This window comes from Oxyura jamaicensis, chromosome 1 (genome assembly GCF_011077185.1).
Source record: "Oxyura jamaicensis isolate SHBP4307 breed ruddy duck chromosome 1, BPBGC_Ojam_1.0, whole genome shotgun sequence".
Lineage (NCBI taxonomy): Eukaryota > Metazoa > Chordata > Aves > Anseriformes > Anatidae > Oxyura > Oxyura jamaicensis.
The window spans coordinates 141,888,771-141,905,506 of record NC_048893.1 but is presented as its reverse complement, the minus strand read 5'-3'; the positions used below and the strand labels follow the sequence as shown (position 1 = coordinate 141,905,506).

The 16,736-nt window shown below is 45.1% G+C and overlaps 1 protein-coding gene across 1 annotated transcript in view; it reads right to left on the bottom strand.

The window, feature by feature from the left end:
* Nucleotides 1-5,742, bottom strand: part of GRTP1 (growth hormone regulated TBC protein 1) — a 35,722-nt gene extending 29,980 nt beyond the window's left edge. The window contains exons 1-2 of the mRNA XM_035317815.1: nt 5,570-5,742; nt 4,022-4,173 (exon numbers count right to left, since the gene is read on the bottom strand). Of these exons, the coding sequence (XP_035173706.1) occupies nt 4,022-4,173; nt 5,570-5,607 (190 nt within the window). The 5' untranslated portion in view covers nt 5,608-5,742. The remainder of the gene's footprint in view (nt 1-4,021; nt 4,174-5,569) is intronic.
* Between the last annotated feature and the right edge of the window lie 10,994 nt (nt 5,743-16,736).

Below are 16,736 nucleotides of genomic sequence, written 5' to 3'. Positions count from 1 at the left end.
ATAAATTGGGTTGGTATTTTTTTTTTCCCTGGAACAATTATCAATTCTGAAAGCACAGCCAGCAACCACATCCAGCAACAATACACACTAAATTCAGAGAAGTGGGGACAGGCCTTTGACATTGGCACAAGGGGAAAGCAGCCCTGCAGCGCCCAATACGCTCATTATTCCTCAGTGTCATCATTCACATGACAATAGATGGCCAGAGGCTCGCATTGCCCCGAGTGCTTCCACATTATCTTCAGGAAATAAGAAGCCCACAACAACATCCCACGCAGCAGAATATCCTCCCACTGTAATATTTAAGAAGCTTTCACAGATGAAGCTGGATTGTGCATGTGTCTTCAATCACACATCCGAGCCCGACTGTAAACCAGAGGCTTGATCTCAAAAGCAGCAGTGCTCAAAACCTCCGAGCCCTCAGCACCTGCACCCAGAAGCACTCCCACAGCATGCAACAGTCTAAGTTTTGGAGTGTGTGATAAAGAAATATCTTTATGTCAAAATTTTGCCTCTGTTCAGTTGAAACACGAAGCATCAGTTTTTAAGCAAGTCGTTTAACACAGGATATGATAATTCTTGAGGTTTTTGCCTCAAGATAAAGTTGTATTTACCTTTTCCCCTTCCCCTTAACGTTGCTTCACTCTGCACCATAGACAGACCAAGTTATGCAGGAAAACACCGTTTAAAAACAAAAATTATCATGCCTAAAATATTAGGAGTGTGGTTTTGAAAAACATCTGCATGTAACAATTACGATTAAATGCTGAGGAAAGTAACTCAGGATAAAACTCGACAGCAGAGCTGAAAACAGCATACCAACAAAGAAGTGAAGCTTTTGTTTTATGCACACATCGCAGAAGAAACAAAGCAGACCTGTGCTGTGAACACTCAAGTTACTGTCAAGCGTACAAACTGACTTTCTAAGATGCTCCTTCCTTCCTCCAACATCTGCACAGGAACAGATGTGCTCCTGCAACGACCACTCTCACCTTTCACTGGATTTTACCAGCCCCAAAGACCAGAAAGTGCCTTCTGCTGCCCGTCAGTTTTGACTAATCCACTCGCAGCCCAGTTCTCTTACACAGCACACTTTTGGTCAGAGTTAAGCTCCTTTGGGTAATGATGTCAGTTTGTTGCCTGCCTGTGGCTGTCTTTTGGTCCCAATAAAGACAGCAGCCAAATGGATGAAAGCAATAATTCTATCTTATTTTTCACCGAGATCCTGTGAAAGTGAGGAGGTAAGCGACCGAACACCAGCTGGAATTTCTCACGTGCAGAGGGGACAGCATTGATAACAAGGGTAGAAAGGGAAACAGAACACCACAAAATAGCACAAAGGAAGAGACTGGAGAACGAGCAAAAGGAACTACCAGCCAAAACTCCCATGACCTGCCCTGCCGGAAAGCTCTGATCAAGAACAACAGGATACGCTGCTTAATTACCCTTGTTAAAATGCAGCCTAATTAGTTTTCTTTACAATAGAACAGAATTACATACGTCCATACAGCACATGGGCACGAGGCTAACGTGAGCTGCACGTGAACACACCACATTTCCAAACTGGAAAATTAGCACAAGTCATCACTTCTTCCCGGCCAGCTGGGCAGGAACGCTGAGCTCCTCTACGTGTGGGGATAAATGGGTGCAGAGCCGCAGAGATGTCACACGTACAGCGCCTCTCCCACCACTAGACACAGCAGGGCAGCTTTCAAAAAGGCCCCAGCAGAATTCAAAAGGATATGGGTTTGCAGATACACCGGTTGGGTTTAGGGGAAAAAACAGCAGATCAAGCATTCCTCGGAGTTCTAGCTTGTGGTTGACCTGCAGCCGAGGGGAAATTGATCAGAACCAGAGGTTTGAGCTCCTGAGCAAGGAAGCCAGGTGCTGGACTGCCTTACCAGGTAGCGAGCACCCCACAAAGCACATCTGCTCCCCAAGGGCATGCACGATCATCTTGTAGGATAAAGCATGCATGGAAACAACTGCTCAGGTAATTGTGTTTCACAGAATTGACAGGCTTCAATCCGAATACTGCTATCAGAGGGGAAGCATTTCAATTAGTAGCTGTACAGGTTAATCTGCTGCTCTCCTCTGCTGAGGAATCAGCTGATGCTAATAAGGGCAGCTTATTGTAACGACTTCAAATTTACACTCAGACTGCACTTCCTCAATGCTACTTGTTCCAGTCGCTCTCCTTATAATTACACACTATACATTACACACATACATGAGAATGCATATTTGAGTACCTTGAGCAAAAAATAGCATCAAAGATGATCCATCAGCCTGCAAGGGCTTGCTACAGCCAAAGCTGTTGCCTGCATCCACTCAATGGATTTATTCCATTTCTTACAAACTGCAGCAGGCTTTTTAAGAATACAACACATTAGCCTGTTAGGGAAGATAAACACGACATTAATGGGCATTATCATTATGTAGCTAGAGGGACAGCACTACTATTGGTACTGAAGCTTAGTGGACAAGCTGAGAGAATTAGTCAAAGTTTCAGCTCTGAAGTAAGACCAAAGGCATTCACACTGCTCTATCACAGGAATGTTCTGTGTCTGTGAGGCTGGAACGGGCTACACAAGAGCAGAGAGACGTGAGCAGCTCATGCAAATTACTAAAGGTCTCACCTGTCACAGTTCACCCATTCTAAGAACATAAGGAGATGAATTAAAACCCAAGAATATTTTTTTTTCCACAACTACAAGGCTAAATTCTGCAGAAACTCAAAATCCTCAGAATACTGCAAATAACTCAGAACCCTCGGAACACTACAAAATAACTCAGAATACTGCACAATTACTACTGGATTAAAAATGAACACCTTAAACAAATGCTTCTTTATCTTTGGAAGAAAAACAAGAGAGTATCAGTAGTTACTTTCAAGTTAGCAGCATATGATCAGGCAACTATAGCTCAAACCTACATTTTCTGGTGTTCCTCGGCCTCAAAACTGACATCCTTCCACTAAATACACTGTTCCACTTAAAATGTGTCATTTGTTATCATTCCATTCCTGGTGCCAAGGGAAAAAAAAAAAAAAACAACAGCCAGAATTAGCACTCAAAGTCTGCACCTGAAGCAGAGCTTTGAACATTCAGCTATGTTACAGCCAGTGTTTGTACTTTTGGTTTGTTTTACTCGCTTTTTCTTTAGCATACTTATAGAGAACTCCGAAAGGTTTCCTAAAAGAAAGCAAGCTGAATAATGCTGAGAGCAAAGAGAAAAAAATTGATGCCTATATGGAAAAATAACCAATCTAGAGGAAGCTGGGGGATGGGGATCTTCAGTCGCACAACACCATGTCCCCTTCTGATTCCCTCCATGTATTTATTTCTCTCCATCATATTTCTTGTAAGATGAAGTATTACTAGAGATTTTCGTGCTTTTCAAACTTGCCATGAACTGTTCCATCAGCATGTTCTCCAATGCTGCATTAGCTCCCACATTAATTTTTGCTTTCTTCACTCTGTAAGGCGCTTAGTTTTAGTTCTCCATCCACACCCTTCTAGCAGTGAGGTGAACATCGTTTTACAGAAGGAGGATAAAATGAACTAGAAAATTTCAGCAATCTAAAAACTGCCAAGGAGTCAGTAACCACTCTGTTGGCAGAGCCGTAGCATCCCAATCCCTGGACTTCCAGACAGTGCCTTCTGAATCATCACACGTCTTTTCAGAGAGCACACAGAGCAGAATGCAATATAACAAACAGCTGTACACCAGCATCTGGAAGTGCCAGTGGCCATAATCTCTGGGTTACAGATGTAATAAGATATTATAGTGTATGCCAAAGAAGGATTACTCCTTTGTAAGCTTTAAATCAAATCAATGATCCCCCTAACAACAGGGCATTTGTTATCCCCCTAACAACAGGGCATCGTTACTGTTCATAATACTTTTTCATTTGAAGAGGAAAATAAAATTCAACATTCAGAAACCCAAGCCAACTGAATACGATGCAAACTGGTTCCAACATAATGCTCTTTTACTTATAAGTAAACACACAGCTCACCTTTTAAACTCTTCTGTATGCTGTTTTTCCCCTTTAGGAGCTTGGACCATTTTATTGCTCTTCTTGTGAGTACCACTAGGTATCTGGAAAAGAAAGCTTCATAGGATGCGTAATCAAAGTCGTCTGGCCTTTCAAATCCATATGGATCAACCCTATAAAATAAAACAACAACAAAAAAAGAATTCTTGTACAACTGCTTCTACATACCTTCAAGTGAGGGGAAAAAAAAAAGTCAATTATGCTTTAAATAACTTCCAGCTGCTATTTCTAAATGCAGCTCTAAACTCTCTCCTCCCAACAAACACTTACCTTAGACAGACTGCTACACTCTGCATCAAAGCTGCTTAAGTAAATGAATTTAAACATGCACCATTCAGGCAGTTTTACAGATTTCACTCATCTCAGAAGTAAGGAATTTTTAGAGCAAAGGATCTGGTGTGTGCAAAATTGACCCAAATTACAACTGCACAGTAGTCCAGGGTGCATTTTTCTCCATAACACTAATAAGCAATTATGAAGTATGAGAACCGACACTGAAAAAGCATAGCACAGAAGCTCAAATATGGAACAAACTCACTTTTCCACATGGTTCTGCACATAAAAATGACAACAAAAATAGGTAGTAACATGCTAAGACTATTTTTAAAGGGGTTGTTTCTAAAACATGGTCAGAATTGGGAAAAAAGTCATTGCGGACAGCTACCTTCTGCACATGTAGTATCAAAAATGCTTATGTTAACATCTCCACCAGTTTTTCAGTAGTACATCACATTATCTCGGACAACGTGGAGCTGGTGGAATCACAAAACCATTAGGGTTGGAAGAGACCTCCAAGATGACCTGGTCCAACCACCCCCCTACCACCACTGTCCCCCACTGAACCATGTCCCTGAGCACCACGTCCAGCCTCTCCTTGGACACCCCCAGGGACGGAGTTTCAGAACCGCCAGCCCGACTCCGTTTCGGCTCGATGCACCCAGCCACTTCTGGAAACCAGACTGGGGGCAGCTCCCCAGACCCGCTTTACACCTGCTGCCGATGCAGGCTGGGCAGGGCTCAAACAGGCGGAAAAGTTGGCGAGAGCCCCATGGGGAAGGCTCGCATCACGCCTTCCCTTCATTCAGAGGCGGAATTTGCCCCCAGAGAGGCACTGGCACAGCCCTGGGTAAACGCAGGCCGAGGGGATCTTCCTGGAGGCGAGGCACGGGGCAGAAAGGGAAGATTTATTTAAGAGGCAGGCAGGGGAAGAGGCCGCAGGACGGTGCCGGGCGCCTCGCCCAGCGCACACCTGCGCCGCCGCCGGGGGTGGCCAGGTCCAAAAATTCAAAAAAAATAATAAAAAAAATAAACGCAAAGCACACCACCGAAAGTCACCGTACTGCCACTGCACACGGGCAGGCGGGGAAGTTGTAGAAGCGGCGCTCCCGAGGGCTGCCCCCCGGGGAGCCGGCAGCAGGGGGCTCACCGGCCCCGGCCAGCCCGGGGAAGCCAGCCCCGGCCCCGGCGCCCACCGCCGAGCCGAACCGGCCGCGGACCCTCCAGCCCTACCTGTACGCCCAGTCCCGGCCGTCCTCTCGCCCGGCCATCGGCCGTCCGCGCTCGGCCCCCTCCGGCAGGGAGCCGCCGGCGGGCTCTCCTCAGGCCGAGCAGCGCCGCCCCGGCCGCCCCATTCGGAGCTCCGGCTGCCCGGCCCGGCTCCGCCGGCTGAGGGGCGGGGGCGGCCGCCCGGGCCCGCCTCCCTCCCGTGCCGGGGGCCGGGCCCTGCCCCGGCCGCCCCCATGCCAGGACGGGGGCTGCCAGGGGTCCCCGGCTCCATGGGGACCCCCAGAGGGCGAGCGGGGCGCCGCATGGACAGCCCCCGTCCTGCGGAGGCCGGAGGGTCCGCCGCGGCCAGCCGCCATTTCGGGGTCCCCCGGCGGCGCCCGGTGCCTGGCTGTGGGGGCAGGCCCCTGCATGAGCCCCCCCTTCCTTGGGAGTCGGTGCGCTGAAGTTTCTGCAGGCACTCGTGCTTCTAATCAGGACTCGGTGCTGGAGAAGTTGCCTGATTAAAAGTCAAGTCTTCCTGCCTTCGGTGCACTTTATCCCACTACAATAAAGAGATGTTGATCTGTCTGGATGAGTGTATTTCACATTTCTGTGACATCTTGAGAAACTGTCAAAGATCTCGGTGCAAGGGAAATGGCTCAGAGGTGGTTGTATTAGTTCTCGAATTCACTCGGTTGGTTTGAGCTATTTTTTCCCCAGCTCCTCAGGCTCTGATACAGTCTTCCATTTAACTTTATTTCCCCAAATAACTCATTGGAAGTACAGTCAGTGCTTTGTTACATTGAAATACGATTAACTTTAGCTTCTGCTGACTTAGTTTCCACCTCAAACTAACAATCCACAAAGACGTGCGGAGTAATAATACCACAAATATTAATACCCAGAAAGGCTTCCCTGTTTCCCGAGCCCGCCTCTACCATTAGCATACCGCTCCTCGCCGTCTGAGGCATGGAACAAACCCCAAAACTCACACAGACTCTGCACTGTCTGGCTGCTGGCAGCATAGCTCGTAGCGCGCTGCAGAACAGACGGGAGAGAGGGAAATTATATTCCTGCTTGTCCTTTTTTAATCAAGTTCTGACTTTGCACCAAGCAAGCACTTGGAAAATTACAGCTCCTGCCAGAGAAACATTATCTAGTCCAGCCAGCAAGTCATAGTTGCTGAAGACAACAGATGGGATTTCAGGAGGGAGATCAACAGTTGTTCCTTCCCAGCACACTCCTCAAGAAAGCTACCTCCTCTGTGTGGGATCAAAGGCAGTCACCCACACAGCAACGTGGATGGAGTTGGGCTCCGACAACAGGGAAAAAACACAGAGCCTTGTACTCGTGTCATCTGCTATCACAGGGGTGTAAAAGCTCCCGATTGCTCAGCAAAACACAATGCTTTTCGTGAAATCCGAGGGAAAATTCTGGTCAAACGCAGGAGCGCGACCTTTCTGGCAGGGAGGTGGTCCCCTTAGCATTGCTGCGTGGCGTCAGGAGCACGCCGGAGTACTGGCAGGACTGGAACCTGATTACAGAGCAGCGAAGGCAGAGCCGCCGGTGCCTCTGCCAAGCCCGCGCGCTGACACCCTGCCAGCGTTGCCTTGGCTGAGGGTGGGCAGGGGTGTGCTCCACAGACAGCTCTGCCCAGTCACTCGGCCACAGCTGCTCAGAAAACGCTCAGAGAACCCACGGAGCTGGCACTAGGAGGAAATGCTGTCCCCCCGAAAGGGAAAAGGGACCCTCGCCTTCCTCCCCCAAACCCCAAAGCCACAGTACTTGTTCATCTGAAAAGTGCGGGCTCTGCTGTGCACGTTCCTTCTAAAGTGGTTCCGTCAAAAATTCCCCATGAACAACAGGTTACGTCTCCGATTAACCAAGGGCACACCTGCAGCACATCAAGGACAGCCTTTGTGCATGCCACGGGGCATTTTTACCAGCAGCAAGCCTTAAATGTTTTATACAGTTCCTGTTGCTTTGATGCAAGCGTAACAGCTTTGTGCTGCGCTCTGATGTATGCTGGTTTCACAGAAAAGCTCCCACTAAACTTCAGGCAGCTCCTATTAAGAATCTTTCATCTCAGTATCGTGGCTGATAATGTCTGTCTCCTGTCTGGCAAGAGAATACCATGGTTGCCCTTCCTAGGGTGTCAATGCTGCTCCCTTCTGGGCAGATCATATCACGTCTTTTTTTTAAGGCATACAAGGAAAGAAATGCATAAAATCTCAAGTCTGAAAACTGTGTGTGCTTGGCTTTTTGTTCGGCAGGAAAGGATACCAGTGACTTTTGATCCCTACTTTAAGAGAGCTGCTGACAGTGGCAGCGGGGGTGCAGGAAGGCAGTTTTGGGACATTCAGCCCAGAGAAGCACCTTCCTGGCTAGTGCCTGGCACAAAGAGAAAGAGCCTGATATACCTCACCCTGCCTCCTTGCATCCAGAGCCTTATCCCTTGACATTTTTACATTATGGTGAACACGTTTGGGAGAAATTCTCATCTTGCTGCTCGCCAGAGTAAGCCCTTAAAATAGGCACTTCCCTTTAAGGCTAGGCATTTAGCTCTGCTCACGGCAGGGCAGATAAACACAGCCGAGTAGTATTTCACATGCTGCGGCATTCGCAGCTTCACTTGCCTGTATTGCCCTTGCCCCGAATTTTAGCGAGGAACACTTCCATATTTGCGTTTGTAGAGCAGTTGTTATTAAATAGCAACACCAGCAAAATTTTCAGCCTTATCAGGGATAGCTGTAGGTAGCGTTATGCCTCCCAGACCTGGGAAATGGACCACATGTGCTTGGCATATCAGCAGCACTGAAACACAGTCCTGCTTCTCACGTGCTACTGCCAAGCCCCTTGCTGCTTTTAGGTGAGAACTAGGGGGGTCATCAGCAGAAAGCCTTCAGCTGCATTTGCGCCTGGAAGCATTTCCTTGGCTGCCTGTGGGAGCCATAAGGACTCTTTATCCATCAGAGAATGGAAGAAATACATCATTTTCTGTATCATAAATGTGTCATTTTTCTGTCCCAAGGCTCTTCTCACTGGCTGCAGGAGGCTGATGATAACCAACTGCTGGGAGGAAGCAGTGTGCAATAGGACCGAGGACAGGGTGCACCTACTGCTTTTAAGACAACACTGGTGGGTCTGTTTATTGAGAAGCACCTGTGAGAAACACCATTCCCAGCAAGGCCAGCAGGTCTGCTTTTCCAAATCCAGGTGAGAAGTTTAAAAATAAAATAAAACAAAATAAAAAGCTAGCTATTCACAAAACAGTTCACAACCCCTGTTCAAAAATAGCACGTGCGGAATCATTGGAGGGGACGTGAGGTTTGCCAACGCTTTGAGAGGAGATGCAAGCTTCTCTTGAGATTCATGCAGTTCAGCACAGTATCGTTATAAAATACTTCAAACTTAGGGGAATTTCGGGCCTGCAGCAGACAATATCATGTACGTTTGCATTAAACACACATTACATATCTGTTTGGAAGGAGCTGTTTTGGGTTGTCTGCTTCTTCAGCTGCTGCTGAGAGGGGTTTTGTTGAAAGAAGTTTAGCAATGTTAATTACAGCTGGATCATGGCTGGGATCAGGAAGGTTGCTGCTATGTAATCCAGTCTGTAAGAAACAAAACTAGAGGTTTTCTCCTGGAGACGTGAGTGAGACCTGCTGTGCAGGGGGTATGCAAGGTAGGGCCTCTTCAGCGGGCAGGGTGGAGGGACTGGAGAGTGGGATCGGAAGGTGATCCAGCCTGGAGGGACCCCTGGGGAGGGTCTCATCCCTCAGAAAGAGTGCTGAGGGGAGATCATGAGTTCACCTTGAGCACAGCAGGGAAACCCCATGCGGTAAAGAATATTTTAAAAAGTATTAATTAAGAGTATTAAAAGAGTAGTGATTCCTGCATAGCAAGTGGTTAGCAAGTTGTGTCTGAGTATCAAAGCAGAGTTTGAAGTATTTTATAATGATACGGTGCTGAACTGCATGAATCTCTTTGGCATCTAAAGAGTGATGACCGAAATGGCTTACGTCAATTCACTGAGAGATGCTGTGAACTCCCTTAATAGAACAGACCTATTCAGACTTTTTAAGGAAGTAACAAGATAAATAGGTGAAATTACCCCTCAGCTACGAAGACTAACACACATCTCAGAGAACAGGCTTCTTACAATACTTATGTATCTGAAAACAGGAACTTGGAATAAAAATACATCTCTGAAATATATTTTTTTTAATTGCCACTACTCAGAGAAAAATTGCTCGTACAAGTTTGTGGCCATTAACGCTGGATTCTCTAATCCAAAGCTGGCAGAACATGTAAGAGTAATGCAATCTGCACGCACCAAAGAGTGCAATAGCTCTTGGCAAAGCATCCAGAAAATGTTGCTACTTCTTTGCCATGAGCAAACACACACACAGGCACAAAAAGATAATTCTTACTAGTAACTGGATGTTCCAGAATCCTAAGTAAGCGATGAAACTCACAGCATACATTTCCCTTGTCTGTGTGGCTTATCGTACAGACTTTCATCCCTGTGTCTGTATTTAGTAAAACACTCCATGCAGGCATACCCTGCCTTGCTGGAGCTCTACTCTGCACTCATTTAGCTTGAGCTGCTTTCATATGACGGGAAAAAACTGCTATTCCCTGCTCGGGAAAAACGCTTTAGATTAAGCAAATTTGGCAGTATAGAAACATCCACTAAGAAGTGAAGATATATATATATATATATATGCATATATATTAATCACTGGAGGAGTATCTTCTCGCCTAGGCACAACGTGCTGCAGGACTAGACAACTCGTCCATCTGGCCAGGTTAAGGAATGCCACCATCACATCCTGACGCCTTTGGTTCATGTTACCACCACCTACCTACCCGGTTTAGTCAACCTCCAGCCTACGTACGGACCGAGTCTCTGGACGGGTAATGAAATGCTGAACTTGCTCCATATTTTCATCCCAGCAAATTGCGTCACGCTTACATAACTAGTCTGTGGGCCTGATTAAACCTGCTTGTGTGAATTGTTCCAGCAGCAATCGCTGAACTTTAGAACAGGCTGTATAGCAAGGACAGAAACATATATATTTAAAAAAATAATAACAATTATTTCCTCTCTTCCCTGAAGGCTTCACAGCTTCACACTGATGCAGGTTGCTAGCTGGCAGGACAAGCTACAAACCCACGTGTAGTCTTGAACACGCCAGTGTTTTGATTATTCTCAGTATGACTGTGGCCCCAGGAGTCAAAGCATACCGATATGAGCAGCTATAAAAAGGAGCTCTGAAGCTTGCTGCCTACCACCACAGCTGCCTGGAGAATCAACATTACCCGTGGAAAACTCTGCAGAAGGGTTTTTGCACTCAGCTGCCATCGCCCAGCTGCGTCAGACAAGAAGGCTCAAGGCTGTAAGTGACAGTGCTGGGAACAGCAGGGAAGAGAAATGATGTGGCAGTGCCCTCGATGTGAAAAACACTGAAAAAGTGTATGTTCCTAAGACAGAGACAGGAATGTCCTTGCGAAAAGTGAGTAACTATGACAGGGCAGTGACCCTGTGGAGTGGAATTGAATGAAACAAATGAGAAGTTCATACTGGCTAATTGCTTCATCAGTCTTAGGTCAGGCTGCAACTTGAGAAAATGTGTTTGTGATTTGAACTGACAAAGTATTTTCTAAATGGCTTTGTTTTGTTTTGTTTTTCCTTACCTACTTGAATGGTCATAGGCAGTGTGCTGAAAGCACTTTAAATTCATGCTGGTGTTGTTTAATTTCCTCTGGCTGTGTGAGTGCTGTGCTTCTAACTGAACCTTGAAATTCCTCAGGGAACAATAACTCCCTCTTACTTCTCTCCCTCCCCACACCCCTTCTTTTCCCCATCCCTATTGAGCTTGTGAAGATACCTAGCTGACTAGGGATGGGCTTTCGGGCGTATATCTGAATGTTCTCTCACTGCATACCATGATTTTACATTCTGTCCTGGCTCTGACAAGTGAAAGCAAGCATTCTGCTGGCCTTCTGCTGTGCTAGGACTCGTGCAAGGACTCTCATTACAATTGTCACAAGCACTATCCTGTTCCACCAACAGCAGGCAGAGTTATCATTACAGGCATTTAAATGCAATCATTTCAGGTAACTACATGGTGTAACCTGTGGAGAACATTGTCTGTTTTGCTTAATTGTCTCTTTGCAGTTGTTTCTCTACAACTCACACATTAGAGGAAAAAAAATAATCCAGAAAATGTTGACACAATTTGGTGTAAAAACAGAAAGGAGCATAGCTGCCCATGCAATGGGAGATGTCCGTTCCTCACATGGAATAAGGCAGGAGTTTTCCAGAAATACAGATAATCCGAAATTTCTGTAATTAAATAATATTTCGAAATGCAAATGTGCAAGGACACTGAGTTTAGGTCAGACCAGCAAATTCCCTTTCTTCAAGTTCCCAAATTTGGAGTGCTGAACTCCGTGCTGTGCTCCCAGGGACACTGCTGTCCACTGCAGCCTTCTGCATGCTTATTCCCCATACACTTTTCAGACTCGTGGGTTCAAAGAAAACTTAGAAGTTTTGTGAAAAAACAAGCCTGGGTTTGACAGCAGGAGTGGCTGAAGGTCCTTTCGACTGCAGGGTACAGCAATAACCATCTGTGCAGATAAGCCTCAGTATTTGCATGTAATCAAGGTATCGGCTGAAATAGCTCATGTTATTTTTAAATTCCTTTGGAAGGTAAGAAACTTTGATTGCAACAGCCAAGATCACATTATGACTTCTCTCTGGCATACCTTGCAGGTCACAGATTTCATTAAATGGCTAATACTGGGGGAAATACTCAATTCTCACTTGGTGTTAATTTGCAGATAAATGTCCCCCAAGTTAACCGGAATAATTTCACTGATACATCGTCAACATTCAAATGATTTAATTTAAATTTCATTTTTTTATTTTAAGTATTTCTGATACTGGTCTTTCCCATCACAAAGTAATCAAACTGAGAAGGGATATGTAGCATTGAAACCTATCAGCTACTTTTTGGTATTTCCATGGTTTGCTGTGTAAGTAGTTATAAAAATGATATGTTCTCATCCAGATGTTTGATTTTTTTCTCCATTGAATGTCTAGGTCAATGTCAACAGTACAACAGATGTTTCTTCAACCAAGGAATTTTATTTTATCTATGTGTGAACTTAGGAAAAGTATACAACTTATTTTGCTGTTATTACCCAGTAAGCCATAGCAATCATTGTGTGGACAATGCTGCACATTTCTATGTTGTCTGCAACAAGTATCTTGTATTTCTGTATTTTCATATTTCTCAGCAACATTTTTTCAATAATTTTATTCTCCGAAACTACGATAGCGTTATCCTTATAATCATTTCCTTCTACATGACATCTCACTACCAGCAGCTTCATGAGCAACTGAGAAACACTTGGACACAGTCAAGTAGGCCTTAGGATAGTTATCTTTCCTGATCTATGATTATTTTTTAATTTGCAAAAATGCAAGGATCTTCTTATTAGATGTTGTTGGAAAATTGACCATCACTGTCATAGTCGTAATCCGTATGCAGTTGTAAATCGACCCACCCAAATACATAAATAATACACAGAGTGAATGCTAGACTACTGTAATTTTTTCCTGCTGTGAAACTCCGTTATAGGGTCCAGTAGACCCCTGATGCTCTGCCCCAGTCAGTTACTAGTTATCCAATAATACCTACATGTGGTAAAACCATTGTACGTGTCAAAGAATGAGTCTATAAGTAATTCCAGCTGTGATGCTCTTAGCTAATGCTGTTCTGGAAATATCCCTCATACAATAACTTTTTGCGTTTCAATGGCAGCATAGATGTCCTGCACAAAATTTGCTGAGAAATACAGACCTCTGAGTATCTAATAGCTCTTTATATGTGTGTAAACGAAGCAACTTCCAGCAAAGAAAGAGGCCAAGTATTCATCATACCTCTCTTGATCATTTTCAGCTTTTTGTTGCGGTCTGACCCAATCCCAGGGGTTCAAACGGCCACAGTGGTGCAGGACCAGAAGAAGTGCAAGCCACTCAAGGAGAGGAGATGTCTGTCCTCCAGCACTAAAAACTCTCTCTCAAGCCTTCACCTAAGCTCAGAAGGTGATTTCTCTCTCTGGCTCCAGTGCCCAGTTCTGAAGACCACCAATCATTGCTGCAGCATCTCAGAGCCCCCCAGGCTATATGCTAAAGCAAGCCAGCTCTTAAATGTGAAGGTACAGCCACAATTTTTCTTTGTATTTAAGTAGTCAGGGAAAGCAAGCACAAGGGAGCTGCAAGTAGAGACAAAGCAAGTTCAGTCTGCCAACCAAGTAGAGCAGATGGAGTAGGCCAGTACAGCTGGTGCACTGTGTATTGCTCTGCAGAACCCTGCAGAATTGGGGTTTTGTTTGTTTCTTTCGTTCTTTTTTTTTTTTTTTTAAAATATTTTTTCCTGCATATAACTGGACCAAATATAGCTAACAGCAAGCTTGCAGGTCACACACCTATACGCAAGCTGAGAATCAAGTGGTCAGATACCAGGAGGATGGACAACATCCTGAGAACTTCCTCAGACCAACTGAATGCTTCAGAAAATAATAATAATAAAAAGTTTTCACAAAGAAGATGGTTGGGAGTCTTCTTTTAAGGAGAATTCAGCCTCTCAAAGTACACCATCAGTATTCCTCAGGGTGCCTGGGGCTTCCTCTGGATGGAAAAACACCAGTAGCTCTTTAGGTTGCAGTGGCTGCCTTTTAGAGTACCGATGTGTGGTTACTGCAGGTGGTGATTAGTATTCACAGGGAATTCTCTGTTATGAAACAAATACCAGATTAGCAAGGTGTTGTATCTCCCACAGCAGTGACAGCGTGTTTCTGGCAGTACCATCCATATTCCCACCGGAGAAATCTGTCAATGATCCTTGCAGTCAAGCTTTTGTGGTGATAATAAACAACACTTAAAAATCTCACAGTTGCTGTAAAGAGTCCTCATCAAGAAGACACTTGTAACAAGGCAAGAGACGGCCCTGATGTACCGTTTTCTAGGAAGAAATAACGATTAGGTAACACTTACATAAGCAGCAATGGCTGTTTTTAGCTTTCCAATGGTCTATTTTTCCTTTCGAGCACCCTTCAGCATCTTCTGTAAGTACTTCTTCCTGTGCGTAATTGGCTTTGGCAACTTGTGCTTTGGTGACTTGCAGAGCTACCTTTGGTTGCACTGGTCCAAAGAGCATCCAGCATTTCTTGTTGGATGCCTTTGAAAACCAGTGGAGTAACATCAAAAAAACATCTGAGAAATTTGCAGCAGATGATTGCAAAGAGCAAAACTGCGAGTGCTGAAGTGTTGTTAAGATGCATCTTGCTGTTTATATTTGTGCACTTACTTTTAATTAAACTAAAAGCCTATGTTGGCCAAAGGCATCTGGGGTCTCCTCCCTGGACATACACACTTCGAGGCAGTAATTGAGCTAATGGCCTGTACTATTAAAGACAAGCAAAAATAGTTTAGAAGCAGAGAGGCAAAGTCCCTCTGTGATGAGCGTGAGAACTGAAGAGGCAAGACACCACAGGAAATGATCGCATCAGGGTTTTGCATCTCTGAGGGGGGTTGCTGCGTTGCCACCCTCCACCCAGGCCTCTCACCACATTGTGTAAGTGACAGAAGACCCTGGGTTCATTTTTGTAAGCAGTAAACCTGGGCGGCAGTCAAACAGTGGTGACAGGACTCCAAGACCCTGGTGCTCTTGTGCTCCGAGAACCCTGTAATAGCATCTTCAACCTCAGCTGAGCCAGGAAGCCTTGTGCATTTTAGGAAGGTCGGGGGTAAATGGCACAGAGAGCATTGCAGCAATGCACAAATGCTGTGCATGCAAAAGGATTTCCCAGAGGTATTGCCTCTGCTCCCCTTAGCTCTTTCCCTCTACTCTCCGCAGGACCCACAGACCACTGTGGGGTCAAAGACAAGCTTTGAACACCTAGAAATGAAGCAGAGCCTGTGGGTACTGGGAAGGATGAGGATGCTCTTTGCAAAGAACTTTCTGAGCAGAAATCAAGAAACTTGTCCTCTGTATTATCGCTCTGCGCTTGTGCATTTCTCCTTTTCTGGTGCTGTAGGAAAACCCAGGCTATCCACAGCAGGGTTGGTACCACACTGGAGAACAGGAGGGATGGAAACAAAAACCCTTCCCCTCCCCTCTCCAGAATGTTTTACTCACGTGGGCATCGAATTGTCACCACGTTTGAGGTTTGCAGCCAGAATGCAGTATGTGTGCTTATTTGGGTAGCTGATCAAAATAGCACATTGAAAATGTTTTTTGAATGTCTGCAAGTGGTTTTTGTGTTTCCTTTTTTTTTTTTTTTTTCTTTCTTTTAATCAAATAACAGTGAAGCTTCAATATGGAAAGACTACTGTATTACTGAAAGTTTTGTTTGTGTTAGTGGTTCTCCCAGCAATTAATGAGCAGCTGCATGTTGGAAAGACATCCCTACACATGTGGCTCTTGGGAGGGCTCAGAAATCATTTTTGAAAAATAAATGGAAAAATTGACCCATGGAGCAAGTTCTCTATGCTTCTTGGAAATATATGATTCACATTCCAGCCTCATTTTGTAGCCCTTGGACAGGACAGAAATACAAGGGGAAAAGGTAGGAAAGTAGAAAGGGCGAGAGGGAAGCCAGCAATGGGAAATGCATGCGTCACAGGATGAGCTTAGGGTAAGTGGAGTTTCCATTTGGGCAGTCAGGGGAAAACATGTCTTTCTGTGTGTATTAAAAACATACTTTCCAACATTGTATTTTTACTAGCTATTTGGTGAAGGAGTCCAGATGAGATTACAATACAGATGTGTGTTATGAAAACCAGATATAGAAACCATGACTTCCTAAAAGTATGTGATGATTCAGTGGGGGTCAGACTCAACATTTTTGACCTCCTAGGGGAATTTCATTCATGAAGGCCCAGAGACCAATAACACTGCAAGTCACTCCTCAAATCTTAGTCATGGACAGAGTGGTGTGAGCTTTGAGGTCGGTCAGTCAACATGGGTACGTCTTCATGTTGGTGTATTAATAAAGGCCATAGGGGGAATGAGAAAATGAATGACAGCAAGATCACCCTTACTTCACTATCCTATCCTATCCTATCCTATCCTATCCTATCCTATCCTATCCTATCCTATCCTATCCTATCCTA